General features: G+C 45.1%; 2 protein-coding genes across 8 annotated transcripts in view; one reads left to right on the forward strand and one right to left on the reverse strand.

The window, feature by feature from the left end:
- The window catches only part of smpd3 (sphingomyelin phosphodiesterase 3), a 553,709-nt gene extending 543,549 nt beyond the window's left edge, over window positions 1–10,160 (reverse strand). For 2 of the 3 annotated variants that reach the window (XM_038806945.1, XM_038806948.1), the window contains exon 1: window positions 9,559–10,160. The gene's annotated coding sequence lies outside the window, so the exon portion shown is untranslated. Of the gene's footprint in view, window positions 1–9,448 lie in introns of all 3 variants that reach the window. The other variant, XM_038806947.1, reaches the window with a different exon arrangement.
- A 4,983-nt stretch (window positions 10,161–15,143) lies between these two features.
- The window catches only part of LOC119971435, a 190,069-nt gene continuing 177,239 nt past the window's right edge, over window positions 15,144–27,973 (forward strand). For 2 of the 5 annotated variants that reach the window (XM_038806952.1, XM_038806949.1), the window contains exons 1-2: window positions 15,145–15,345; window positions 18,530–18,595. In XM_038806952.1, the coding sequence (XP_038662880.1) occupies window positions 15,181–15,345; window positions 18,530–18,595 (231 nt within the window). In that variant the 5' untranslated portion in view covers window positions 15,145–15,180. Of the gene's footprint in view, window positions 15,346–15,369; window positions 15,496–18,529; window positions 18,596–27,973 lie in introns of those variants that run through there. The other 3 variants (XM_038806950.1, XM_038806953.1, XM_038806951.1) reach the window with 3 other exon arrangements.

Below are 27,973 nucleotides of genomic sequence, written 5' to 3' on the forward strand. Positions count from 1 at the left end.
CTGCCGAGCCTATTCTCAACGTTACACTGCTGCACTTGCTCCGCCCATGAGCTCCACGCACTAGCACCAGTCCACTGTTCAGTATACGCCTCCGTACCGCGCACAGACCAGTATTTTTGCATTCTACCCTTTGTTTCATGCGTGTTCACTCTGTGCGGATTCTAGTTGCCTAGTAGCTTCTAGAATCTGAGAATTTATCTGTAGATTTTCAATGCCACAACACAGTCATGGTCTAGAGGCTTTACTTTACCTGTTTAAAAAAATGACAACCTATTTAGGCCAGTTGTGACCAATGAATGTCAAACATTTCATCAAGTTTTATTTGGAAAACTATGTTATCATCTAAAATAAATGTTGAAAACGTGGAACTTTTGATCTGGATACAAGTTCACATACATGAGAACAGTATAGCTTTAATTTTGATAGTGTGAATTGTAATTCTGAAACAATTGATCCTCAGTTTGATCGACATTCAGTTGGAAACTGCTTTCAAAGTTTAAAGATTTGAGGTTTGTTTCCTGATAAAGTTCTCAAAGACGGAAGGGATTTTTTTTTAAGGTTTGAAAACAATTGACATTAATTCAAAATGCTACAAGTTGCTGTGCTGGAAATTTTTTAAAATGTGCTTGTAAGTCTGTTCCCTAAATAAAGATAAGCCTGAAGTCTTGAAGGAGTTTGGCAGAAATCCAATTTGTGGCAGAGTTTAAGAAGAACTGTTTTTTGGAAAAAATAAATTAAACACGAACAAAACCTGTCAGCTGAACAACACTGCCATTTGATTTGAGGATAAATTTAAAATGAAAAAGGTCAGGCACGATTTAGTTGGTTACTTTCAAGAAATTCAAAATGTTGTTTAAGGGAAAGAAGACAAAGAAGCAAAACATGTTAATGCCTGGAATCAAATTGAAATTTTTGACTTCAATTTTAAGGGTATTATAAGAACATTTTATTGGACTGTAAAGTCTCTCCAGCCGAACTGAACGAGATAAGATGGCACTATTGCATGTGTAAAACGGTATGAGAAAATGATTAAGGGCAGGAGATAGAGTTAGGGGAAAGGGACACAACATATGAGCATTAACTGTGAACTATATTTGATAATTTTGCCATCAGTTTAGACATTGGAACCATACAGCAGGTGATAAGCAAAGATCCAGAGACATAGGGCGTGATCGGAATGGCCTTGTTGGCCCGATTCGGTGATGTGATGAGGCTCTTAAATCTTGAGAGACGTCTCTCGTTAGATTTGCAACATTCGGAACAAGACCTCTCGAGACGTTGGGATCTAATGGCTCACTTAAATATGCTAATCTGGATCTCGCCCAGTGAGGAGGAGGTCCAGATTAGCATATTTAAGTGAGCTATTAGGTTCATTTAAATGTGTCGACGCCCGATGCTCCCGAGGAATCCCCTCAATTGCCTCACACCTGGGTCTAGGGAAACCCTATTTTAAATGACGCCGGGGTGGTCTGGTGAATATTCCGTGAAGGGAGAAGGCCTGGAGAATGCGCATTAATGACATTGTTGAATCTGCGGTTCGCAGAATGCATAGACAAAAGTAGAAATTATAGAACAAGGTTTAATTCTATATAATTACAATACCCCTCTACTTCCCTCAGGGTCACCTTCCCTGACCTGCAGCTAGGCAGGGGTTTTTATACATTGAGCTCTGCTTGTAAAGGGGCAACCCCGCCCCCTTAAAGGTGAAAGCCTGCCTGTCTTACAGGGGAAGTTCATATTCCAGGGAGGCCATAGGAAATCGTATAGTCCTCCATTGGGGTTATAGCAGACATGCTAATAGATTAAAATGAGATTCCCGGACTCCCGTGGTGCACCAGAGAGGTGGGTTGAAATTGCTAATACATAATCATGCTGGAGTGAATGGCATTTTTCAATTCTCTCCAGATTTTGAGCATGTGCCGGGTTTCTGACAGGTGGAGAGTGCAGGCTCAAAATCGCCCCCTATATGTCTGATATCTTAATGCACCTGTGAGCTACATCCAGTAGGATCATAGGATTAACACCATGGTGACAGGCAGGGCTATGCGCTCCAATAGGGAACCAAAACTGGAAGTAATGATACTGGCCATTGAATGATAGGGTAAGAAGGTGCATTGTAGAGTTATGTACTCCTCAAGGAATTGAAGTCCAAGGTGAGTCAGCAGCAGGGGATAGTGGACCAGGAAGGAAATGAGGGGTGCACCTCCCCCAGGACATACCAGAAGTAGGGGTTAAGGTAATGGTTATGGGGGCACCGGAATGTGTGGATTTGCACCACGATGGTAAAGACCTTACCAGATAATAATGACTAGTGACACATGTATGTTTGGAAGCATTGGTCACAGGCAAGACCTTATATCTCAGAGTCTATTTCTGTCATCAGGAAAGAAACCATTAACTCTTTTGTTTCATACAAATCCTCAGAGCAACGGCAATCTGGAGGATGGCAGCAGCAGCCATCACACTCTTAACAATAGCAACAGCACGGGACGCGCCCACCACATCAATAAAACCATCTGTCTGCATCCAGGACAGTACATGCAGTTACCTAAAGGAGGAAGCAGAGAATGGATAAGGAAACCGAACATATAGATTTCTGATAGAGACGCGACCAGTAGTCAACGTGTCATTCAGGTTGTATTATCAAAAGGGGACTAAGGTAACATTCCTCAAACTTTCACGCTAATTACATGGCTGGTAATGTGGACATAAAGGGAGTATATGACACAAGTTTGGGTGTGGGTAAATTCTGGTATCTGTGCTCAGCGCCACGGGTGGAGACATTTTCAGGGTGTCCAACACAGGGGTGAATATCACGGCAGGATGGACTAACCTGCCGCCATTTGTTAGAGAGGCAGACTTGGAGGAACAATACTGTCAAAAGCAATGTATAGATGTTGTTAATTGGCTTAGTTATAGCAATACAAGGTGCTTTAATTTATCAACTTAATCGACAGATCGACAGGGTTGGATCTTCAGGTGCGCCGCCGATCGGGGCGGGTCTACATTTTTCATCTGCCTCCGCGGTCCGGGTCCGTCATGGCGCTTGGCGCGGCGGCTGGAGGCCACTGGTGTGCGCATACGCGGACTCAAAACCGGACATGCAGGGGCCCGTATCTGCAGCTAAAGCTGCGTGCACTACTCTGGGTCCCTGCTAGCCCCCTGTAGGTCAGTGAATTGGCTCCGCTTTTCCACAGGAATCTTCAGAGTGAAACGCCAGCATTTTTACGCCGGCGTGGGGACATAGTCCCATTTTGGGAGAATTCAGCCCCCTGTCTCCCTGCATGTAAAGCATTCAAATATTCAGACAAAAGTTGAACTAATTGCAGTACCTTCAAGATCAGGAGGAATATCACACAGCACAGATGGCAATTTGGGATTTTTCCACAAGACTAATTGATAGGGTTATATTGTCCAACCATCTGGAATGAATTCTTTACATTAGCAAATTCACTTCCCTTATCAGTCAGAAACTTTGTTGGTCCCTGTCCATTTTCCATTATTTTGTCTTTAATAACTTTTTTGTGCTTACTGAGTTTTATTGTGGAAATACTAAATCTGGTCACAGGTCTATAAAATGTAGACTGAAAATATTTCCATCTTTAGATCCATGGCAACTACTTTGTTAACGTCACATATCAATCGAAGACATAAGAATAAGTTGTGATGGCATCTTCTGATACGTTTTATAGGTTTGACACTTCTCATTCATCTATTTTATTAGCCTTGCATACTGTTCATCACCATTAAGGTTTCCAACTGTGATTAAATGTATTCTTGGAGGTTTCATCACAGGATTTGATTCATCAATTGCATGATGCTTGGCAAAAATCTTTTTCCCTCCATTTTCAATATTTTTATCTGGTAAAGAGAAATGTTCAAAGAAAATGACAAAACAATCTCTTTTATGCCCCTACAATTTTTTTTTCGAGGGCTGTACACAGTAGTGTCCTGAAGATTGATTTTCAATTCCTGGAGACTCTGGCCAATTCTTGATGGTTGGCAACCCTATCAACCACACCTGCATTTTAAACAAGTCTATGCAAGTTTAAGACGATCTGCTTTTTGTCTCCCAATCTTAACACTCGGTGCCAATGATACTTATCTATATTCCAATGAAAATTGTCCTGACTGGATAAACTCCAAGTTCACTGATTTTCCAAAAATCACGCACCAATTCAAGTTTATTTTCTGCTCTTTTCAAAGAAGATTCACTCCGATGCATGGACATCTCAGTGGAGAATACACTACTACTTGTAAATGTAGCTGGAGTAAACCATTTTATAATAATAGTTGAAATATCCAGACTTGCTAAAGGTGTTTTCATCCTCATTCTGCCTGTCTTTAATACTTCCATCATATTGGCACCTGTGTCCAGACCTGGACCATTCTGAAATTTCACAATCGTTGCATCCTTTAATCTTTGTGTCACTAAAATGACCATTCTGTTTTCAAGGCAGCAAACAACTGATCTAACAGGATTGCCCTCTCCAAAAAACTGAACATTAGTTGGAACCAATAGCCTGTCCTCATGAGGCACCTCAGCACAATCCAGTTATATTCTACCATGGAATGACCATCTGTTTTCTCAAGTAGATCAAAGTTTGACCATACCTCTGAGGCATTTAAGACCGTCTTTCTTGTAAGTGTCATCCATCATCTCAAATAGAAGCTCTAAATCTTCATCACTATCTAACTGACATGCATCCACCTCACAAAATACTTTATGTATGATTTTACTCCTTGCAGGAAGCGACAACATTGAAGCCGCCCCCTTTCTCCTTTTTGGTAGGGAGGTAACCGATATCTACATACCCCCTTCACTATACAGTCACAGAGTTTTACAGAATTGAAAGAGGCTCTTCGGCCCATTGTGTCTGTACCAGCCATTGAGCACCTATCTATTCTGATCGCATTTTGCTGCCTTGTATGCTATGGTGTTTCAAGTGCTCATCTAAATGTTTCGTAAAAGTTGTGAGGGTTCCCGCCTGTACCACCCTTTCAGGCAGTGAGTTTCAGATTCCCACCACCCTCTGGGTGAATACGTTTTTCCTCAAATTCTCTCTAAATTTCCTGCCCATTACCTTAAATCTATGCCCCTGGTTATTGATCCCGCAACTAAGGGGGGAAGTTTCTTCCTATCTACCTTATTCTTCCACTGGTCACATGGGAGAACATCAGAGGGCAATCATATCCCAAAAAATTATTCTTGCTTTTGGCCATTTTCCACATTGGCTACTGGAATTATAGTTTCCTGCCTGAACACATTTGTCTTAACTTTTGGTCTTCACCTTTAGGCAATCACTCTCTTCCACCAATTGTTACTCCCAAAAGTCAGTTGGTGAAGGACTGAACTGGAGAAAACCTGTGTCCATTTTAATATTTATTTGCAAACATCATATACATCCTAACCCAACAAGGACAGTTCCAGTCTATTTATAGGGATTCAAGTTAATGCTCACCACCTGCACACAATTAATATACAATTAACAAATCCTCCCCGCCCTGATATGACCCCTTTAACAGTTATATACTTCAATCAATTTCTAATCCAATCCCAAGTTTTATCTTATGGATACAACATTTCATGATTGTCAGGATATTCGTTTTTCTCTGTTTATTTGTTGTTTTAATGATTATATTGTCTCTGTCCATCTAGTTGAGTCTAATTTTGCATGTACATCTTTGTAAAATACTTTTGCAAGGTACCTTCACATTCGCCAATCATACCATGATGAATCTCTGGTATGAAACGTCAGAGTCATTGGTGAATTTTTCAAACAATGCTTCAAGTGGCACAAGCTCTTTCGACAATGGATATAACTAGGATCACAGCGCTCATTTTTTTTGCACCACGCCTACAGGGAATTGCTCCAACTCGTCGAAATTTCTATTCCATGGTCAGTTCTCACGCATTGTCCTCTTCTTGCTAACTCCATCACCCCATTGGTTGAGCTTTCTTGGTATAAGAGAGGGGTCGCCAGCCAAATTGGGGTGAGGGTGTGGTGGAGACGGAAATAAATAGTCGGGGAGAGAAGGGACTGAAGGAAAAACACAAACACTGGGCAGAAACACAGCGAGACAAACAAAGGGAAAAACGCAGACGGTCAGAGGACTCGTTTCTCAACCTCTTAAACTGCCCAGAAAGCCTCCTCTTTCTGCCTCCTATCGGGTTTGCCGATGAAGCGGTACACAAGCGCTAAACACACGGACAAAGGGTCAGAGAGCAAACTGAGATCATAGACATTTCACATTTGGACCAGGTTCAAGTTCAGCGAGGAAGCAGCACAACTTGGGACAAAGGCAGCAGAAATATTTCACAGGAAACGGTGCATCGCTGGAGAGTGTGTTCAGGACAGTGTCCACACTGCCAGCACCAAACACCATTAGTTATTTTATCAGGGTAGCAGTGTGACAAAATAACTACTCATACTGGTGCTAATAGTGGCAAAGACCGGGGACCAAGACCGCACCTCTTGGGAGAGGGAGGGGAGAGATGAGGGGGCGGGGAGAGAGGGATGAGGGAGGGGGATCGGGGAGGGGGGAGATGGATGAGGGAGGGGGTAGAGGGGTGGGGGGCGGGGGGGGGGGGGGGGTGGGGTGCAGCGGGTGGGGAAGGGGAGGAGGAGCGGGAAGGGATGATGAGGGATGAGGGGGGAGAGAGATGAGGGGGGAGGGTTGAGGGAGAGGAAGAGGGATGGGAAAGGAAGAGGGATGAGGGAGGGAGGGAGGGAGGGAGGGAGGGACGAGGGAGGGGGAGGGGGACGAGGGAGGGGGGGAGAGATGAGAGAGGGATGAGGGACGAGGGAGGGGGAAGGAGGAGCGGGGGGGGGGAGAGGCATGAAGGAGGGGGAGAGGGGGAAGAGGGAGGAAGAAGGGTAGGGGGGACGTGGGAGGTGGGGGAGGGGGGACGTGGGAGGTGGGGGAGGGGGGAAGGAGGAGGGAAGGGGGAGTGGGGAGGAGGAGAGGGAGGGGAGGGGACTGAGGAGGAGGGGGGAGGGGAGGGGGAGGGGGGAGGGGGGAGGGGAGGGGAGAGGAGGGGAGGGGAGAGAAGAGGAGGGAGAGGGGGGGAGGAGGAGGAGAGGGGAGGAGGGGGAAGGGGGGGAGGGGGAAGGGGAAGGGGGAAGGGGAGGGGGAAGGGAGGGGCAGAGGGGAGGAGAGGGGGAGGGGGAGGAGAGGGGGAGGGGAGGAGAGGGGGGGAGAGGGAGAAGGGGGAGGGGGAGGAGGAGGGTGGAAGGGGGAGGTGGGGAGGAGGAGGAGGAGGGTGGGAGGGGGAGGTGGGGAGGAGGAGGAGGGTGGGTGGTGGGGAGGAGGAGGGTGGGTGCGGGGGGAGGAGGAGGGTGGGTGAGGAGGAGGAGGGTGGGTGGGGGAGGAGGAGGAGGGTGGGTGGGGGAGGAGGAGGGTGGGTGGGGGAGGAGGAGGAGGGTGGGTGGGGGAGGAGGAGGAGGAGGGTGGGTGGGGAGGAGGAGGTGGGTGGGAGGAGGAGGAGGGTGGGTGTGGGGAGGAGGAGGAGGGCGGGTGGGGGAGGAGGAGGGTGGGTAAGGGTGGGTGGGGGAGGAGGAGGGTGGTAGGAGGGTGGGTGGGGTGAGGAGGGTGGGTGGGGGAGGAGGAAGGGCGGGAGGAGGGGAGGGGATGAAGAGGGGGAATAGGAGGGAGGGAGAAGGGATGGAAGTGGGAGAATAGGAGGGAGGGAGAAGGGATGGAAGTGGTGAAAGGAGGGGTGGCAGGAGGAGGGGTGCGTGTAGGAGGGGTGAGGGTAGGAGGTGTGGGGGAGGTGGGGTGGGGGAGGAGCGGTGGGGGTGGGGCAGGTGCGGTGGGGGTGGGGGAGGAGCGGTGGGGCTGGGGAGTGAGGTGGGGTGGGGAGAGAGGAGGGGTGGGGGTGGCGGGGAGAGGAGGGGGAGGGTGGGTGGGTGGGGGGAGGAGGAAGAGGGTGGGCGGGGGGGAGGAGGGTGGATGGGGAGGAGGAAGGGCTGGAGGAGGGGAGGGGATGAAGAGGAGGAATAGAAGGGAGGGAGAAAGGATGGAAGTGGGGGAATAGGAGGGAGGGAGAAGGGATGGAATTGGGGGAATAGGAGGGAGGGAGAAGGGATGGAAGTGGGGAAAGGAGGGGTGGGGGTCGGGGAAGGAATGGTAGGGAGGTGAGGAGGGAAAGAATTGGAGGGAAAGAAAGGGACGGGAGGGGAAACGAGGGAGGGACGGGAGGGGAAACGAGGGAGGGACGGGAGGGGAAACGAGGGAGGGCCGAAAGGTGTGGGGAGGAGCAGGAATTAATTGGAAGAGGAGGGTGGTTGGAGGGAGGGGGATGTGCGGAATGTGTGAAGTGAGGAAGGGGTAGAGGAGGGAGATGTACTGAACAGACGTAGAAATAATGACAGCTGAGGTATGACAGAGCGAGGGGAGAGAAACAGAAAACAGGCTGCGAAAGCAAAAGTGAGTGAGGAATAATGGGGAAGAACAGAGAAAGAGAGATCGGGGCGGGCGGGCGGGGGGTGAACAAAGAGTGAGGGAGGCAGAGAGTAGGCAAGCAAGGGAATTTGGAATATCAGTTCCCTGACTCTTGAGTCTGCCAACTCGCCGGAGATGGTTACACGGTCGGAAATAATCCCTATAGCAACGTCCTGAATCCAAACTGCAAGTGCTTCTAAAGGTTGCGACTAGAGAGATCACACACATTTCCCAGCGATTTTCGTTCCTCTATGTGAACAACAGAATTTCCCAGGGATATGGAGAAATAGTCATTCACATAGTACACACACAAAGGCTGTCTGACCAAGATGCCGAGGAACGAGCAGACCCACCCTAATGGCCACGTACCTCAATCATTGTATTAGCTATTCCACACAAGGTATCTACTACACAGCACATGGCTGTCTTCCATTCAATGAACACAAGAGCAGTCTATGGACTCCCGCTGTCCAAACCCAAACATTTAGTTTGCCACCTCCCAACACAATAGTAAACTGGAACCCCTCCCCCTAACACACACAAATATATATCCATTACTTGTTAGATAATATGCGCGGGCATGAGGAAAATCCGACTGCAAGTAAGTAATATTCGCATTCTGAATGACGATCTGCTAATTCTCTAGAAATAATTCTACATTTTCACTGAGAAATATTATAAACCAAAATCATACAGTAAAATGATAGACTTTAAAGTAATCCAGTTCTCCGTTAACACGATTTCGGAAATACATTACTTATTGACACCCTAACTCCGGTGGTTACATATAGTTTTCAAAATGTGCCCAAGGGGCTCAAATAATGGCCATTCCAGTAAATGCAAAAAACGTTTCAAAAAGTACAAGATCAGTATGGATAATCTAAGCTGTGTACCATACACACTCTGGGCGGTATGATCCTTGTTTGTCTAAAGCGATTAGAATTAAAGGCAATGAGCGGGTTAGAAGAAGAGCATACAATTAGTTTAAAGAAAGGCACAGCACCTTTTTAAGGATCCATCTCCGGTCCAGCTACCGTGCAATAAAAAGTGTAGAAGGAACCCAATAGCTAGTATACGTTCGGCAAGAGGTAGACAGGCTACAGTTGTACTTACTTCTTCCAAATCCAGCCTGTCCGGGGTTATTTGCTCCGAGTCGAAGCCAGGTGGTCCTATTTATCGTGGCTGAAGCTGCCAGATTTACATGTAATCCTCGACTGAAGCTGCCGGTCCTTGGTATATTTGACGGGATCGTAACTGCCAGTCCCTGAAGCAACTTTCTGAAGCTAAACCAATGTTATATTATCTGTGGCTGAATTCAGTTAATCCCTGGATCTAATTTCAGTGGCTTGAATGCAGCTAGTGATTCGTAAATGAGCAGTGATTAACCCAGTCTCTGGTTTCATCCTCTGGGTGTGTGCAACCAGCCCCTGGCATATACTCTTTGTGGTTGAACACAGCAAGTGTGGATTTAGTTCCCCGGGCGGAGCACGGGCAGGCTCTACTGTGGCTGAATACAGCTAGTGCTTCATACAGTTTCTCCCTGTAGTAATGCTGCCTCTGATTGCCAGCCTACACGTTGCTTTCCTCCCACCCTTCTCGCTCTCTCTCTCTCTCCAGTTGCAGCACCACCCAGCTAGTGAACAGCTCCACGTCCTTACGTCTTCACATCCAATCAACCAAGCGGGATCCCACACTAACAGTGAGCCTGCGCCCAGATATCGGCTTTTGTGGGAATTGTAGGCGTTTCTGCTGATTTTGCATGCACAGCTTGCGCTGTCCTTTGCGAAATGGTGGGAACCGCTTTACTCTTTAATCGTACTTAATGAACACTTATGATAATTTGTGAGTGGGCATTCGTGAATAAAATGCCACGTAAGCACGGTAGCATAGTGGTTAGCACAAATGATTCACAGCTCCAGGGTCCCAGGTTCGATTCCCGGCTTGGGTCACTGTCTGTGTGGAGTCTGCATGTTCTCCCCGTGTCTGCGTGGGGTTCCTCCGGGTGCTCTGGTTTCCTCCCACAGTCCAAAGATGTGCAGGTTAGGTGGATTGGCCATGCTAAATTGCCTTTAGGGTCCAAATTGCCCTTAGTGTTAGGTGGGGTTACTGGGTTATGGGGATAGGGTGGAGCTAGGGTGCTCTTTCCAAGAGCTGGTGCAGACTCGATGGGCCGAATGGCCTCCTTCTGCATTGTAAATTCTATGTAATCATAGATTGGAGACACCACAGAATGAAATCGCTTGGCCCATCATGCCCGTTCTCTGGAAGAGCATTTCAGCTAGTGCCATGTCCCTGGAATTGTTTTTATCTCTTCAGATAATTATCCAATTCGGTATTGAAAGTCATGATTTAATCTGCGTTTGCCCCACTTACAGGCAGTGGTGTATTCCAGGCCCTAACCGCTCACTGGGTAAAAAAGTTTTCCCTATGGTTCTTTTGCCAATCGCCTCAAATGGGTGCCCCCTAGTTTTTGACCCTTCCGCCAATGGGAACAGTTTCTCCCTATCCAGATCTCACTCGATTTTGAACACTATCAAATCTCCTCCGGCTTGGGTCACTGTCTGTGTGGAGTCTGCACGTTCTCCCCGTGTCTGCGTGAATCATTTGTGCTAACCACTATGCTACCGTGCTTACGTGGCATTTTATTCACGAATGCCCACTCACAAATTATCATAAGTGTTCATTAAGTACGATTAAAGATTCTGTTCTCCTAGAACAATATACAATGAATGGCAGGACCTGAGAAAGTACAGAGGATCAGAGGGGCTTTGGTGTGCATGTTCATAGATCCCTGAAGACAGCAAGACACGTAAATAAGGTGGTTAAGAAGGCATATGGGGTACTTGCTTTTATGAGCTGAGGCATAGAATATAAGAACAGGGCGGTTATGATGGAGCTGTATAAAACTCACAGATGGAGTACTGTGTGCAGTTCTGTCGCCACATTATCGGACCAAAGTGATTGCACGAAAGAGGGTGCCGAGAGACTGGATAGGCTGGATAGGCTGGGGTTGTTTTCCTTGGAGCAGAGAAGGTTGTGTGGGGACCTGATTGAGGTGTATAAAATTATGAGGGGCAATGATAGGCTGAATAGAAAGGAATTTTTCCCCATAGTGGAGGGGTCAATAAACTGGGAGCATAGATTTAAGGTAAGGGCCAGGAGGTTTAGAGGGGATGTGAGGAAAAGCTTTTCACCCAGAGGGTGGTTTTAATTTGGAACTCACTGCCTGAAAGGGTAGTATAGATAGGAACCCTTACAATCTTTAAGAAATATTTCGATCAGCATTTGAAAAGCTATAGAATACAAGGTTATGGGCTAATGCTGGAAAATGGGATTAGAGTAGATAGGTGCTAGATGACCAGCGTGGACCTGATGGGCCGAAGGGCCTCTTTCTGTACTGTTAAAAACTCTATGACTGTAACAGCAACAGCTTCTCCAATCTTTCCATGTCACTGAAAACCCATCAGTAGAAACATTCCTTCCTGCATTTTCTTGGATGCCTTCACATCCGATCTAAAGTTGGTGCCCAGAATTGGACACCATGTTGCAGTTGAGGGTGAACCAACGTTTTATAAAGGTTCACCAAAACCTCCTTGCTTTTCAACATGTTGCCCCTATTCATAAAGCCCAAGATCCCACGTACCCTTTAAATCTTTTTCCTCACCCAACCCTGCTAACATCAACAATTTGTGCACACGTTTCTCCAGATGTCTCCACCTTGCACCCCTTTAGAATTGTGAGCTTTAAACAGGGCAGTCAGCCAAAACTGATGATGGGGGATGTGAGTAACATTGAAGGATCACCACTGTGCGGACTGCATGGACCGCTCCACTGAATCTCTGCACTTCCAACCAGACACTCAGGTCATCCATTGCCATTGTTCCTGCACAAACGTGCATATTGCCTCTCCTCGTTCTTCCTCCCAAAATGTATCACTTCACACTACTCTGCATTAAATTTCACCTGCCACGTATCCGCCCATTAACGCCAGCCTAAGTCCTATCTCATGCCAGAGTTTAGCGACTCGGGGCTTTTCACAGTATCTTAATTGCAGCATTAATGTAAGCCTACTTGTGATAATAATAAAGATTATTATTATGAAATTCACAATACTACCATGTTCACAGTTCTACCAAGTTTTGTGTCACCAGCAAACTTTGAAGTTGTTCTTTGATCCCCTTTGTCCTCAGTGCTATATTAGCTGCTTTTTGAAAATATGCAATGTTTTGGCCTCATCTACTTCCTGTGGTAACAAATTCCACAGGCCAACCACTCATTGGGTGAAGAAATTTCTCCTAATCTCTGTCCTAAATGGTCTACCCCATAGCCGCAGACTGTAATCCCTGGTTCTGGACACACCCACCATTGGGAAGACCCTTCCTGCATCTGCCCTGTCTGGTCCTGTTCAGAATTTTATAGGTTTCTCTGAGATTCTCCCTTCACTCTTCTAAACTCCACCAAATACAATCCTAACTGATCAATCTCTCCTCATACACTAGTCCCACCATCCCAGGAATCAGTCTGGTAAACCTTCACTGCACTCCCTCTAGACCAAGAACATCCTTCCTCAGATAAGGAGATCAAAACTGCACATAATATTCCAGGTGTGGCCTCACCAAGGCCCTGTATAATTGCAGCAAAACATCCCTGCTCCTGTACTCGAATCCTCTCACTATGAAGGCTAATATACGATTTACCTTCTTTACTGTCTGCTTACCTTCAGTGACTGGTGTACGAGGATACCCAGGTTTCATTGCACATTCCCCTCTCCTAATTTATGGTCATTCAGATAGTAGTCTGCCTTCTTTTTTCTACCAAAGTGGATAGCCTTGCATTTCTCCAAATTACACTGCATCTGCCATTCATTTGCCCACTCACTCAACTTGTCCAAATCACACTGAAGGATCTCTGCATCCTCCTTACAGCTCATCCTCCCACACAACTTGGTATTATCTGCAAATTTGGAGATATTACATTTTGTTCCCTCATCTAAATCATTAATATATATTGTGAATAGCTGGGGTTCTAACACAGATACCTGCGATACCCCATAAGTTACTGCCTACCAATTTGAAAAAGACCTCTTTGATTCCTGCCTGCCAACCAGTTTTCTATCCATCTCAATACACTATCTCTAATTCCATGTGCTTTAATTTCACACCCTAATCTCTGATGCAGGAGTTTGTCAAAAGTCTTCTGAAAGTCCAAATACACCACATCCACTGGCTCCACCTAGTTACATCCTCGAAGAATTCCAGTAGATTTGTCGAGCATAATTTCTCCTTCATAAATCCATGCTGACTCTGTCTGATCCTGTTTTTCTAAGTGCTCTGCTATAAAATCTTTGGTAATGGATTCTAGCAATTTCCCCAATATTCAAATCAGGCTTACTGGTCTATAATTCACTGTTTTCTCTCTACCTTCCTTTTAAATATTGGAGTTACATTAGCTATCCCCTAATCTGCAGGAACTGTTCCAGAGTCTATCGAATCCTGGAAGATGACCACCAATGTATCCACTATTTTTAGAACCATTTCCTTAAGTACTCTGGGATATTTTTTATAAAGCCTGGGGATTTATCTGCCTTCAATCCCATCAATTACCCCAACGCCATTTCTCTATAATGTTGATCTCCTTCAGTTCCTCCCTCTCACTAAACCCTATGTTCCTCAATATTTCTGATATCCAATTTGAGTCCTCATTTGTGAACAGAACCAAAGTATGTGTTCAGTTGCTCAGCCATTTCTTCATTCCCCCATTTCAAATTCCCCTGTTTCTGATTGTAAGGGACCTACATTATCTTCACCAATCTTTTTCTCTTCACATACCTATGGAAACTTTTACAGTCAGTTTTTATGTTCCTTGAAAGTTTCCTCTTGTACTCTATTTTCCCCTTCTTAATCAATCCCTTGGTCCTTCTTTGCTGAATTCTAAACTGCTCCCAATCCTCAGACCTGTTGTCTTTCTTGGCCAATTTGTATGTGTCTTCCTTGCATTGAGTACCATCTCTAATTTCCATTGTAAACCATGGATTGGCTACCTTTCCCATTTTACTCTTGTGTCATTCTGGAATAAACAATTGTTGCAGTTCGCCCATGTGCTCCTTGAATGTTTGCCACTGCCTATCCACTGTCATTCCTTTAAGTAACATTTCCCAATCTATCACAGCCAACTTGCGCCTCACGCCATCGTAGTTTCCTTTATTAAGGTCCAGGACCCTAGTCACAGAACCAGCTACTTCACTCTCAACCTTGATGAAAAATTCTATCTTATTGTGGTCGCTCATTCCCAAGGTGGCTCACACAACTAGATTGCCAATAATTCTATTCTCATTACACAATACCCAGACTAGGATAGTCTACTTATTAATATAGATCGAGAAAGACAGTGATATTAATGTTTCCTGTCGGTCAGCCAACTTTGTGTCCATGTTGCCACTGTCCTCATTATCCCGAGGGCTTTTAACATTCCTAGCCAAGCCTTTTACGTGGCACTTTTGGCAAACGTCTATCTGTAAGTAAATTCTTTCTTCCACGAAAGAGAGGGTTGTGGGGGCGGCTCCATTGACTCTCACGAGTTCGGTGCTGCCAGGCGCGCGCGCTTGCTCTCTCGTGCATTTTGGCTAACTGTCATTGCTGAAATGGGAAGCTCGAGCAAGCGCGCGTGCGAGCTGCCGGCCGACACCGGAAGCTGTTGTTGCCATGGTAGCGCGCGCCTCTGTTTGCGAAGGGGAGGATGGCGACGGACGACCTGGGCGTCTGGCTGGAAGCGCAGAGATTCAGCGGAGCGGGGGCCCGGTCTCGGCAGTCGGCAGGGTGGCGAGCATTCACTGTCACCCCCCTCGTCGTCGATTTCGGCAGACTACTCCGACTAAAAAATGCAGGTCACCCGATTGCAGGGGTAAGAGGGGCAGCAGACAGCCAGTCTAAGGAGGACAGTTGAGCAAAGGGAGATTGGGAGAGGCAGGCTCGGAAATTAACTGTAAAATACCACTGTCAGGTGTAAGAGACGCTCAACAGGATACAATCAATGGCTCGTCTAGGATCAGAGGTATCTACTCAAACTAAGGCTAGAAAAGGCACTGACCAGGGACAAGTTTATCACTTCCACATACAGTGCAATCATACATACAATTTAAGAACCATCAGTAAAAGAATGGCCAGAGAAGAATGATTACAACACAGAAGATGACCATTTGTCTGTCATGTCTGGCTCTCTGTAAGAGCAACTCTGCTAATCTCACTCGGCAGCCTTTTCCCCATAGCCCAGCAAATTGTTTCCCATTGTATAATTATCCAATTCTCCTTTGAATCTGCTGTCATCACAATCTCAGGCAGTGAACTCCAGATCCTAATCACTTACTGTGTCAAAATGTTTTTCCTCATGGTACCTTTGGTTCTTTTGCCAAATACATTAAAACTATCTCCTTTGGTTTTCAACCTTTCTGCCAATGGCTACATTTATCCCTGTAGAGCATATGATGTAGGAGCAGAAGTATGTCATTCAGCCCATTGAGTCTTCTCTGCCATTCAATAAGATCATAACTTCTGATAATCCACTCCTCCACTTCTCTGCCTTGTTCCCATAACCCTTGATTCCTGTACTGATTAAAAGATATCTTTGCCTTGAATAAACCTAATGACCTAGACTCTACAGCCCTCTACAGTAAATAATTCCACAGATTCACTGCCCTCAGAGAATAAATTTCTTCTGATCTCTGTCTTAAATAGGCAACCCCATAATCTGTCATTATGCCCTCTGGTCCGAGACTCTCCCACAAATAACCTATCTGCTCTGACCAGATACCTCATGATTTTGGACACCTCTACCAAGTATCATCTCGGCCTTCTCCAAGGAAAAGTCCCAGCTTCTCTAATCTATCCATGTCACTGAAGTCCTTCATGGAATGATTACAGCATAGAAGATCATTCATCCCATTATGTTTATGCTGGCTCTCCCAAGTGACAATTCATGTACCGCCACTCCCCTACCCTCACTACATCTAGGCATATTCCTCTTTTTGTGATATTTAGAAAAATTTATAAAAATCTACAGCACCAAAGGAAGCCACTCTACCCATCATATTTGTGATGCTTGAAAGACGAGACTCCCCAGCCTAATCCCGTTTTCCAGCACTTATCAACTTCTAAGTACAGCCAGCTATCGATATACTCCTTTTTTTAAAACCAATTTTAACTCCATCAAATGTCTCAACTCCCTCCTCTTTCACTTTGACTGTGGCAACATCTTCTTCCGGACTAACTCCTCTTTAAAGGTAGCTGATTGTTCCAATACAGTTTTACTTGCCACTTTTGATTGTAGTTTACCTGGGCCAGATTTGTTCTCAATCCTTTTAAGATTAGTATCCCCTCTCCAATTTTTAAAAAAAATTGTATTTTCCCTTGACTTTTCTAACCTAGATGACCTAAACCACCTTATACTATAATCACTGTCCCCCCAAATGGTTTCCTACTGACAGTTGATCTACATGACCCATCTCATTCTATAGAAACAGATGCAGCAATGCCTCTTTCCTCATTGTGCCTGAAACATACTGATCTAGAGAAATCCCTTAATATCACTTCAGAAACTCTTTTCATCTCTGTCCTTTATACTATTACTATCCCAGTTTATATTAGGATAATTATGGATTGTCCCCATTATAATTATATAGTTTTTGTACTTTTTTCAAATTTCCTTCCTATTTTCTGCCTCAGTATTTATCCACTAGTAGGTGGCTCTTAGTTCTTGCAAAATAATTTCTCCCCTTGAGTTCGCTAGGTAATCCCCTCTCTCTCTTACGTCTCATTGCATTCCTCTTACCCCACCTAATACCTTATTTCTTTCTCTAATGCCGTGTCTCTCCAAATTCTGTGTTCCTTGTTTTTCCCTCTCTGTTACTTCTAGATTTCCAAACTAAATTGGTTTTAACCCTTCCCAATAGCACAGCAAATTGCACCTCAAAGAGATTGGCAAAGGCTTTGTTCAGGTGCAACAGGCCTGTCCAGGTCCCATCTTCCACAGGTCCATTTGCAATGTCCAAGAGATCTAAAGCCCTCTCTCCTGCACCATCTCTCCACCATGCATCCATTTGCCACATCCTCTTATTCCTATACTGAGTTTCAAGTGGCACTAGGTATAATCTGAAAATTACCACCTTTGAGGTACTGCTTGCTAGTTTCTTTCAAATAACTGTAAAGTTTGCCTACAGGACATCATGTGTCTTTCCACCCCCCTTTTCCTACCTGTTATTGATGCCAATCTGGACCATGACTGCTGGATGTTCACCATTTCCCCTCAAGAGTGTTCAGCAGATGTTGAGTGATATCCTTGATCTTGGTAACATCCAGAATTCATGTCTGTGGCGCTATCCACAAAAGTCTAAGCCTTGTAAATGCATTGCAGCGATGCTAGCTTCTGCTTAAGTTCTAAAACCTGGAACTTGAGCTGTTCCAGCTGATGATATTTCCTGCACATGTGCTTGTTCAGGATGCATAAAGGGTTCCCACATGGAACAGGATATGCATTGCACTCCACAAAAAGGAGATGCTCTGCTGTGCCTCTATTTATTAGATGTTTAACTGGCTTAATACAAATAAACTCAATAATTAAATGAATACTCAATAGCCACTCATAAATCAGCTGCTTCCCTTTTGCTGATGCCACTTTATTTTTTAGGGAGTTAACTTAAGTATTTTGCTTAACCCTTACTATCTGTATACCCCAGATTTTAATTTGTAGAATAATTCAGAGCTTTTTGATATTACAATTACTTGCTGTTTAATTTTATCCCCTAGATCTGATTAATTAGTTGAACATTGATTGTAATTATATGATAAATTGTCAAATTGTCTTTAGTTTTTATGTTAATTAATTTATCAAGTTTTATTTTATAGTTGATTAATTTCAATTAAAAGCTTACCAGTATACCCGTCCCACGTGACTCATTATCCTTTGACCTGACTTCACTGTGCAATGTTCGCGTTTCTCCCTTGCGGTCAAGAATCTCAGCCTGATAGCAGAGCTGCACCAATACCCAGCCTCTCCTTTTCTAATTCTCTTCTTCTGCTTCTCTGATCTCCAGCCTTGCTATTTGTGCTGCTCCTACACCTGGCCTCATTGCTTGATGGCATTAATGGACATTTGGAAGGTAACTTTTGATTTGTAAGCAACCTAGTATGGTGCATGTATTCAAAGATGAAAGCAAATTACTGTGGATGCTGGAATCTGAAACCAAAGAGAAAATGATGGAAAATCTCAGCAGGTCTGGCAGCATCTGCAGGGAGAGAAAAAAGCTAATGTTTCAAGTTCAGATGACCCTTTGTCAAAGCTAAAAGGCAGAGAAAGTGGAAAATATTTATACCGTGGAGTGAGAATGAAAGATGAGTCATAGCCACAGAAACCCAGGCAAACGGGGCGCTAATAGACACAGAAACCAAGGGGAAAGAGTGCTAATGGCAGTCCCCAGAGAGACCAAAAGATGTGAAAGGCCAAACAGCAGAGAAACTAACATCAAAGGGTAAACTGCGACCGATGTGGATGTGGGGGGAGGGGAAGGGGGAAGCAAAGGGGAGAAAGGGCAAGGAAAGGTGGATAAGATTGGGGGGGGGGTTAAATATATATAAAGAAAGAAAGAAGTGGTAAAAGGCAATTAAATTGAAATGGGATGAAAACAAATGGGTTGAGGTGGGGTAGAGCTAATCATCTGAAGTTGTTGAATTCGATGTTGAGACCGGAAGGCTGTAGCGTGCCTAATCGGAAGATGAGATGTTGTTTCTCCAGTTTGCTTTGCGCTTCACTGGAACATTGCAGCAGGCCAAGGACAGACATATGGGCATGGGAGTAGGGCCTTGTGTTAAAATGGCAAGCAACAGGAAGGCCAGGGTCCTGAATACGCACAGACTGAAGGTGCTCAGAAAGCGACCACCCAGTTTGGGTTGGGTCTCCCCGAGGAGACCACATTGGGAGCAGCGAATGCCCAAATTGAAAGGAGGTGCACGTGAAATGCAGTAGAAACATCAGAGCAGGGGTAGGACATTCAGCTCTTGTGAGCCTGCTCCGCCATATAATAAGATCATGGCAGATCTGATTGTGGCCTCAACTCCACTTTCTTCTGCTCTCCAGACTCCTTGACGCCCTTGAAAGCTATCCAACTCAACCTTAAGTAATTTCAATGACCTAGCCTCCACTGTTTGTTGGGGAAGAGTAATCCACCGATTAACGACCACCTGAGAGAAAATAAAGTTCTCCTCATCTCCATCTTAAAAGGAGGCCATTTGGCCCACCACGTATGCACCGACTTTCAAGATGAGCATTGTGACTTAGCATCATTCTCCTGCTTTTTCCCTGTACCCTTGCACATTGTTTCCATTCAAATAATCATCTTATGTCCTCTTGAATGTCTCAACTGCACCTGCCTCCACCACACTTCCAGGCAGTGCATTCCAGATGTGATCCATTCGTTTTTTTATTTTTTCTCACAAAGTTTGCTTCTTTTTCATATCACTTTAACTTTGTGCACTCTAGTTCTCAATCCATCTACAAGTGGAACAATTTCTCCATATCTACTCTGCCCAACCCACCACCCCCTTATGACTTTGAACATATCTGTCAAATCTCTCCCAGGAGAACTGTCCCAACCATTCCGATCTACACTCAATTGAAGTTCTCATCCTTGGAACCATTTTTGTAAACCTCTTCTGCATTCTCTCCAATGTATTCACATCCTTCCTATCGTGTGACACCCAAATCTGTACACTATTCTCCAGCTGAGGTATAACAGGTGTCTTGTATAATTCAGCATAACCATGAGGAAAGATCCTCTGATCCACCCTACAAAGTCCCCTGAGGATCTTGTATGTTTCAAAAGATCATTTCTCATTCTTCTAACCTCCAATAGGTATAATCTTTCTTCATAAGATGAGGTCTTCATCCCAGGAATGAGCAGACTGAACCTTCTCTGAACTACTTCTAACGCAATTATATCCTTTTTCAAATAAGGAGACCAAAACTGTACACAGTACTCAGACGTGATCTCTCCAAGACTCCGTACAACTGCAGTAAAACTTCCCCACTTTTTCCCCTTACAATAAACTCCAACATTCCATTTGCCTTCCTAATCACTTGCTGTACCTGCATATTAACGTTTTGTGATTCATAGACCAAGACACCCAGATTCCTCTCCACCACTGAGTTCTGCATCTATTTCCATTTAAATAGTATCCTGTTTTTCTATTCTTCCTGTTAAAGTGAACAAGTTCACATTTTCCCACGTTATACTCCATCTGCCAACTTTTTGCCCACTCACTTTATCTATATCCCTTTGTAGACTATTTACCTCCTCATGCCAACTTACTTTCCTACCTATTTTGGTGTAATTGGCAAATTTAGCTACCATACATTCAGTCTGCTCATCCAGATCGTTGATATTGATTGTATAGTTGAGGCCTCATAGATTTTCATAGAATTTACAGTGCAGAAGGAGGCCATTCGGCCCATTGAGTCTGCACCGGCTCTTGGAAAGAGCACCCTACCCAAGGTCAATACCTCCAGCCTATACCCATAACCCAGTAACCCCATCCAACACTAAGGGCAATTTTGGACACTAAGGGCAATTTTGGACACTAAGGGCAATTTATCATGGCCAATCCACCTAACCTGCACATCTTTGGACTGTGGAAGGAAACCGGAGCACCTGGAGGAAACCCCCACACACACGGGGAGGATGTGCAGACTCCGCACAGACAGTGACCCAAGCCGGAATCGAACCTGGGACCCTAGAGGTGGGAAGCCATTGTGCTATCCACAATGCTACCGTGCTGTATCACTGATTCCTGCGGCATTCCACAAGTTACAATTTGCCAACTCGAAAATGACCCTTTTACCCATACTCTCTGCTTCCTATTAGCTAACCAAGCCTATATGTGCTAATACGTTATCCCCTAAACCCTGAGCTTTAATTTTGTGTAGTAACCTTTGATTTGGTACCTTATCAAATCTCTTTTGGAAACCCAAGTACACCACATCTCTAGGTTCCCCTTTATCAACCTTAGTCAAACACTATTTCCCTTTCCCAAAACCATGTTGACTCTGTCTGATCCCATTTTGATTTTATAAGTATCCTGCTATAACCTCCTTAATAATAGATTTGATCAATTTTCCAATGACAGGTGTTAGGCTAACTGGCCTATAGTTTCCTGCTTTCTGCGTCTCTTTTTTGAATAATGGTGTTATGTTTACTATTTTCCAATCCGCTGGAATCTTTCCAAAATCTAAGCAAATTTGGAAGATTCTAACCACTGTCTCCACTATCTTTGCAGCCATTTATTTTGAAACCCTAGGATGTAGACCATCTGGTCCTGGGGACTTGTCAGCCTTTCGGTCTAATAACTTTCCTCGTACCATTTCCCTGGTGATGGTGTTTGTTTTAAGTTCCACCCTCCTTTCACCTCTTGAGTTTCAAGATAGCAGTTGCTAACTGCTTATTTACTCACAGATTATGCATCCTTCTCAAAGAGCTTTCCTTTCTCGATGGTATAAATCTTAACATAATGTTGGCTCACTTAACATTGTTTCACTTTAACATCATTAGTAGTGTCAGAATACTTGTTTAACGGCGCCAGTTTCACTTTAAAGTTGTTTGACACTGACTTCTTCTGTGACCTGCCTGCACACACAACCTGTAATCTTCCTCACCCTAGTTCATTCTCGTCTCCCCCTGCTGCCTCCCTTGCCTCAGAGCATATGTTTACTTCAACATGGTACTTTGGCATGTCACCAACCTGACTACTCTCCAGCCTGCCACCTCTGTAGCCTTGCCTCCTGCCCTCACTCCAACCCTCTGTTCTTACCAGGGTCTATTTCAGCTGCTCACTTCGCTGCTGACTCTGATTCCGAACTGAACTGCTAGCTTCCATCTAGTGGCAGATGTTAGTCAGTGCTGTAGTCCCAGAATTCCAGCAACTTCCTGCACTACCCAATGTCTGCCACTAGATGGAGCCTCGTCAGCCTAAAATTAGGTGTTATTTCAAATAAATATATAGGGCGGGATTCTTCCATTCGGCGGCAGAGTGTCCACGCCGTCGGAAACGCAGTCGTGTTTCACCACGGCATGAACAGGCCGCTGGGAGTACCGATTCTGGCCCCTACAGGGGGCCAGCACGGCGCTGGAGCGGTTCATGCTACTCCAGCCTCAAATCCCGGCGTGAACTGTGCACTGTGGGATCTGCGCATGCGCAATGGCACCGGTGCCAACCCGCGCATGCCGGCCTCCCTCAACGCACCGGCCCGGACGCAACATGGTGCTTGAGTTCAGGGGCCAGCGCAGAAGAAAGTAGGCCTGGGGAGCGAGAGGCCGGCCCGCCGATCGGTGGGCCCCTGATCGCGGGCCAAGCCCCATCGGAGGCCACCCCCCGGGGATGGAGCCCCCTCCCCCTCCATCGCAGGCCGCACCCGCCCCCTCCATCGCAGGCCGCCCCCGACCCTGCGTGCAGACTTCCTGCCGGCAGTGAACAGGTGTTGACAGTGCCGGTGGGACTCTGCCTTTTTTGAGCGGCCACTCGGCCCATCCCGGGCTGAGAATTGGCGGCCTGCGACCGGCGCCGCGCCAAACTCGCCGGCGCCAATAGCGCCAATTCTCTGCTCTGTGGAGAATTGCGTTCCGGCGTCGGGGCGGCGTGGCCTGGTTGCAGGGAATCTCCTGCCTGGCCCCGGGCTGGAAGAATCCTACCCATAATGTATTGTATTTCTTTTATATTTAATGATGTATTCAAGTTACTTTAACTAGGAACGCACAGTACAGTATTTCAACTTGTACATTGGTTTTTCCTGACGACAAATGTCTGAAGGAACCGAACTCTGGCTTTGAAATGTATTCCTATGGAAACCCACATTCACTTAAAGTCGATTCACTTAAAGTTGAAATTTTCAGGAACGCAATCACAACTTTAAGTGAAGACGCTCAATATTGACGTTACTTGACACCTAGTTCAGGTGTTCTCATACATTTTTTAAAAATAAATTTAGATTACCCAATTATATTTTCCAATTAAGGGGCAATTTAGCGTGGCCAATCCACCTACTCTGCACATTTTTGGGTTGTGAGGGCGAAACCCACGCAGACACAGGGAGAATGTGCAAACTCCACACGGACAGTGACCCAGAGCCGGGATCGAACCTGGGACCTCAGCGCCGTGAGGCGGTTGTGCTAACCACTAGGCCACCGTGCTGCCCTGGTGTTCTCATACTTGAGAAGATTTCAAGGGGTACGCCAAAGTCACTAGCAGCAGCAGCAGAGAAACTCTATGGGCAAATGAAGCCTCTCAGCCACTAGGCTATTCTATTTTCCAGGATACAACTTGTCCAGTTCACAGTCTCAGAATTGGACGACATTCTAGTGTGGAAGAAGGGAGAAGGTAGGATGGGGGAGTGGTGTAGGGATAGTGGGTGTTGGGGGGGTGGGAGGGGGTAGTTTGGCATGGGAAGGGTGTTTGGAAGGGTAGTTGGGGGGGGGGGTGGGCACTGGTGTATGGTTGGGGGTGTAATTGGTGGATTCTGGGGTGGGGGGATGTTGGGAGTCGATTCTATAGTTAACCAGGAGTTAAAAGTTGTTTTTAATCCTTGTATTGTTTCCTGCATAACTAATCTGCTGTGAGAGTGGGAACTATACAACCTCTCCAGTTTAAATCCTAAAGTTGCCAGTGCAGGGTAATTGCCCATCAGAGGTTTGAACCTCATGGGCAATTCCCATGCGGTCTCTGCTTGGGGACTTCCAGGGATCCCTCAGTGCATCTTTATCTTTTAATGTACTTCCTGGAAACTTTCCTTTGGGGAAGAGAAGTTCTGTCGGTAGTCTTGCTGAATATTATCACACTGAAATTAATTGATGTGAAGGATACCAACCTATGTTCTGCATTATTGTCTTTGAAACACATGATTAAGTACACAATCTAATTTATTATTTGCGGACAGGAGGATCTAATTTTCCATCTTGGCCCACAGTGCAGCAGAGTTCACACTGCCACAAGTGTTTGATTTGATTCCTAGCTCGTACATTTCAGTGCATCGAGGGCTCAATTCTATTCCATCTGTATTCTGTGATATGAACTCTTTTCCCCTCAGTAATTCTATGACTGTAGCTTTGGGGTAGTAACTGTGACTTGGTTGGAAAACAATGCTTATGGCCGACAACTTGCTGAATTAAAGGTTGTACTTTTGTTCTTTGTGAGGGAATCAAGATGATTGTTTTGTCTTTGCTGTGAGGTTTAATATGTGGATATCACAATGTGTTAATGAAAAACAGTTTGAATTTCATTTGCACTGCTCTTATTTGTCCAGGTTTATTTTTGATGGAGCAATGCATTTGTGCTCCTGTAATACTGAATAAAAATCAATGAATGCCATTATTGAAATTTCTGCTCCCAACCTGAGAATTTTTCTTCCTGTTGAAACGGGTGAAGACCGCATGCCTTGGATTAATTGATCCCTTTTGTGCAACATTAGTTATATACGGTGGGGAGGACATGATATAGTTGTCAAGCAGAGGGAGAGTGAGAAAAATATGTACGGACAATGTAAAAACATGTACGATGACCAGAATAACAGTTCACTGAGAGAGCTCCCAACCACTTGGTTATACATTTAATATTTTGTAGTTACTGTTCTCTCTTCCTCACCACCCACCACTACCACCATTTATGGTTGTAGCAGTGAAGTACAAAATGACGCTTTTGCTGTAATTACCTTAACTGTGTCACCTTCTAAAAATACTGAATAGTGATTTTTTTTTTGTCAATGTTAGTAATATGATGCATATGTGTAATCAACATGTGGCAAAGTTTGAATTGTTTGTTTTATTTGTTAAAAATATCAGATTGTGATTCTGATAAAAATTTAAAATTGTAACTTTATTTAATGGCAGTTTATGTAAAACTGGTTTGTAAATGCAAATGTTACTGCTGTATGGCAGATTAAATTTTGTACTTATTAATAGCTTGCCATAAAATATTTCCATAATATAAAGATATGTGGGAATGTATATATATTTTATGTATATTATGTGTATGTATACACAGCAAAAGGCTTAAAACAAGAGATTGAAAAGTATAGGACATTTCTTTGATTGATGCTTTGTGATCCGAGTGTGTCATTCCATCTTAGGGCTGCACGGTAGCACAATGCTTAGCACTGTTGCTTCACAGTGCCAGGGTCCCAGCTTTGATTTGCAGCTTGGGTCACTGTCTGTGCAGCATCTGCACGTTCTCCCTGTGTCTGCGTGGGTTTTCTCCGGTTTCCTGACCCAACTCCCGAAAGACGTGCTGTTGGGTGAATTGGACATTCTGAATTCTCCCTCTGTGTACCCGAACAGGCGCTGGAATGTGGCGACTAGGGGCTTTTCACAGTAGCTTCATTGCAGTGTTAACTTAAGCCTACTTGTGACAATAAAGATTATTATTATTCAGCAAATTCATCATTGGCCTTCCATCTATTGCAGGTCAAGAGTAGGGTTGCTCGCTGATGATTGCACAATGTTCAGTTCTATTCACAACTAAGAGATCCTTTCCCACATGTAGCAAGACATGGACAGCAAAGGCTAGTCAATGACCATCTACAACAAGATCCAAATCTGATCAACTCCCCTTGACGTCCATTGGCATTACCACTGTCAAATCCCTCACCACTCAAAACCTGGGGTTCCACATTCAACCAAAACTTAACTGTTCCTGCCACATAAATAATATGGCTACACGATCAGGTTAAAAGCTGTGGATTCTGTGATGAATGAGTCTCATATCAGTGGTCGGAAAACAATTGGAGAAAATTCAGAAGGAGGGAACCTATCTCCACTTGGAGAGACAAAGTTTGATCAGGAATAGTCAGCATGGCTTTGTCAGAGGGAGATCATGCCTAACAAATTTGATTGAATTTTTTCAACATGTGACCAGGCGTGTAGATGATGGTAGTGCAGTTGATGTAGTTCAAGTGGATTTCAACAAAGCTTTTGACAAGGTCCCACATGGGAGACTTATAAAGAAGGCAAATGCACATGGGATACAGGGTACTGGATAAGGTGGATTCAAAATTGGCTTAGGTGTAGGAGACAGAGGGTGATGACAGCTGGTACTTTAGTGACTAGAAGCCAGTGTTCAGTGGCGTACTACAGGGTTTTGTGCTTGGTTCCCTATTGTTTGTAATTTATGTAAATGACATAGATGACTATGTGGGAGATAGGATCAGTAAGTTTGCAGATGACACAAAATAGGCCGGGTGGTTAACAGTTAGGTTGAGTGTCTTGGTTTACAGCAAGATATAGACGGGATGGTGAAATGGGCAGAAAAGTAGCAGATGGAATTTAACCCTGAAAAGGTGATACACTTTTTGGAAGGAATAATGTGACAAGGAAGTATTCAATGAATGGTCTGACACTGTCAAGTTCTGAGGAACAAAGGGACCATGGATGTTTGTCCATAGATCTCATAAGGCAGAAGGGCAAGTTAATAGAGTGGTGAAAAGGGAATATGGGATACTTGCCTTTTTCAATTGAGGCATAGATTACAAAAGCAGGGAGATCATGTTGGAGTTGTACTGAACTTTGAGGCCATAGCTGGAGTACTGTATAATTCTGGTCGCCACATTATAGGAAGGATGCGATTGCACTGGAGGGGACGTAGAGGCGATTCACCAAGATGTTGCCTGGGATGGAACATTTAAGTTATGATGAGAGGTTGAATAGGCTTGGTTTGTTTTCGTTGGAGCAGAGAAGACCGAGGGGCGACCTGATCGAGGTGTACAAGATTATGAGGGGCCTGGACAGGGTGGATTGGGAGCAACAGTTCTCCCTTAGTTGAAGGGCCAGTTACAAGCGGACACAAGTTCAAGGTGAGGGGCAGGAGGTTTAAGGGGGATTTGAGGGAAACCTTTTTTACCCAGAGGGTGGAGACAATTTGGAATGCACTGCGTGGGAGGGTGGTAGAGGCGGGTTGCCTCACATCCTTTAAAAAGTACCTGGATGAGCACTTGGCACGTCATAACATTCAAGGCTAGGGCCAAGTGTTGGCAAATGGGATTATGTGGGCAGGTCAGGTATTTTTTATGTGTCGGTGCAGACTCGATGGGCTGAAGGGCCTCTTTTGAACTGTACTTTTCTGTGATCCTGTGAACGTCTGATTCCCCAAACCTGTCCTCCATCTACAAGCATAAGTCAGGAATGTGATGTAATACTCTTCATTTGCCTGGATAAATGCAGCTTCAGCTCAGCACCATCCAGAACAAAATAATCTGCTTGATAGGCAAACCATCTGCCCCTTTTAAAAATTCACTCCCTTCACCACCAGTGAATTAATTGCGGCGGCATTGTATAACATTAATGTAATGTAAATGTAAATCGCTTATTGTCACAAGTGGGCTTCAAATGAAGTTACTGTGAAAAGCCCCTAGTCGCCACATTCCGGCGCCTGTTCGGGGAGGGTGTTACGGGAAGTTGCACTGCATCAACTTAAGGATTCACCCGCATGTTCCAAGTCTGGTACTT

This window comes from Scyliorhinus canicula, chromosome 9 (assembly GCF_902713615.1).
Source record: "Scyliorhinus canicula chromosome 9, sScyCan1.1, whole genome shotgun sequence".
NCBI classification, from domain to species: Eukaryota; Metazoa; Chordata; class Chondrichthyes; order Carcharhiniformes; family Scyliorhinidae; genus Scyliorhinus; species Scyliorhinus canicula.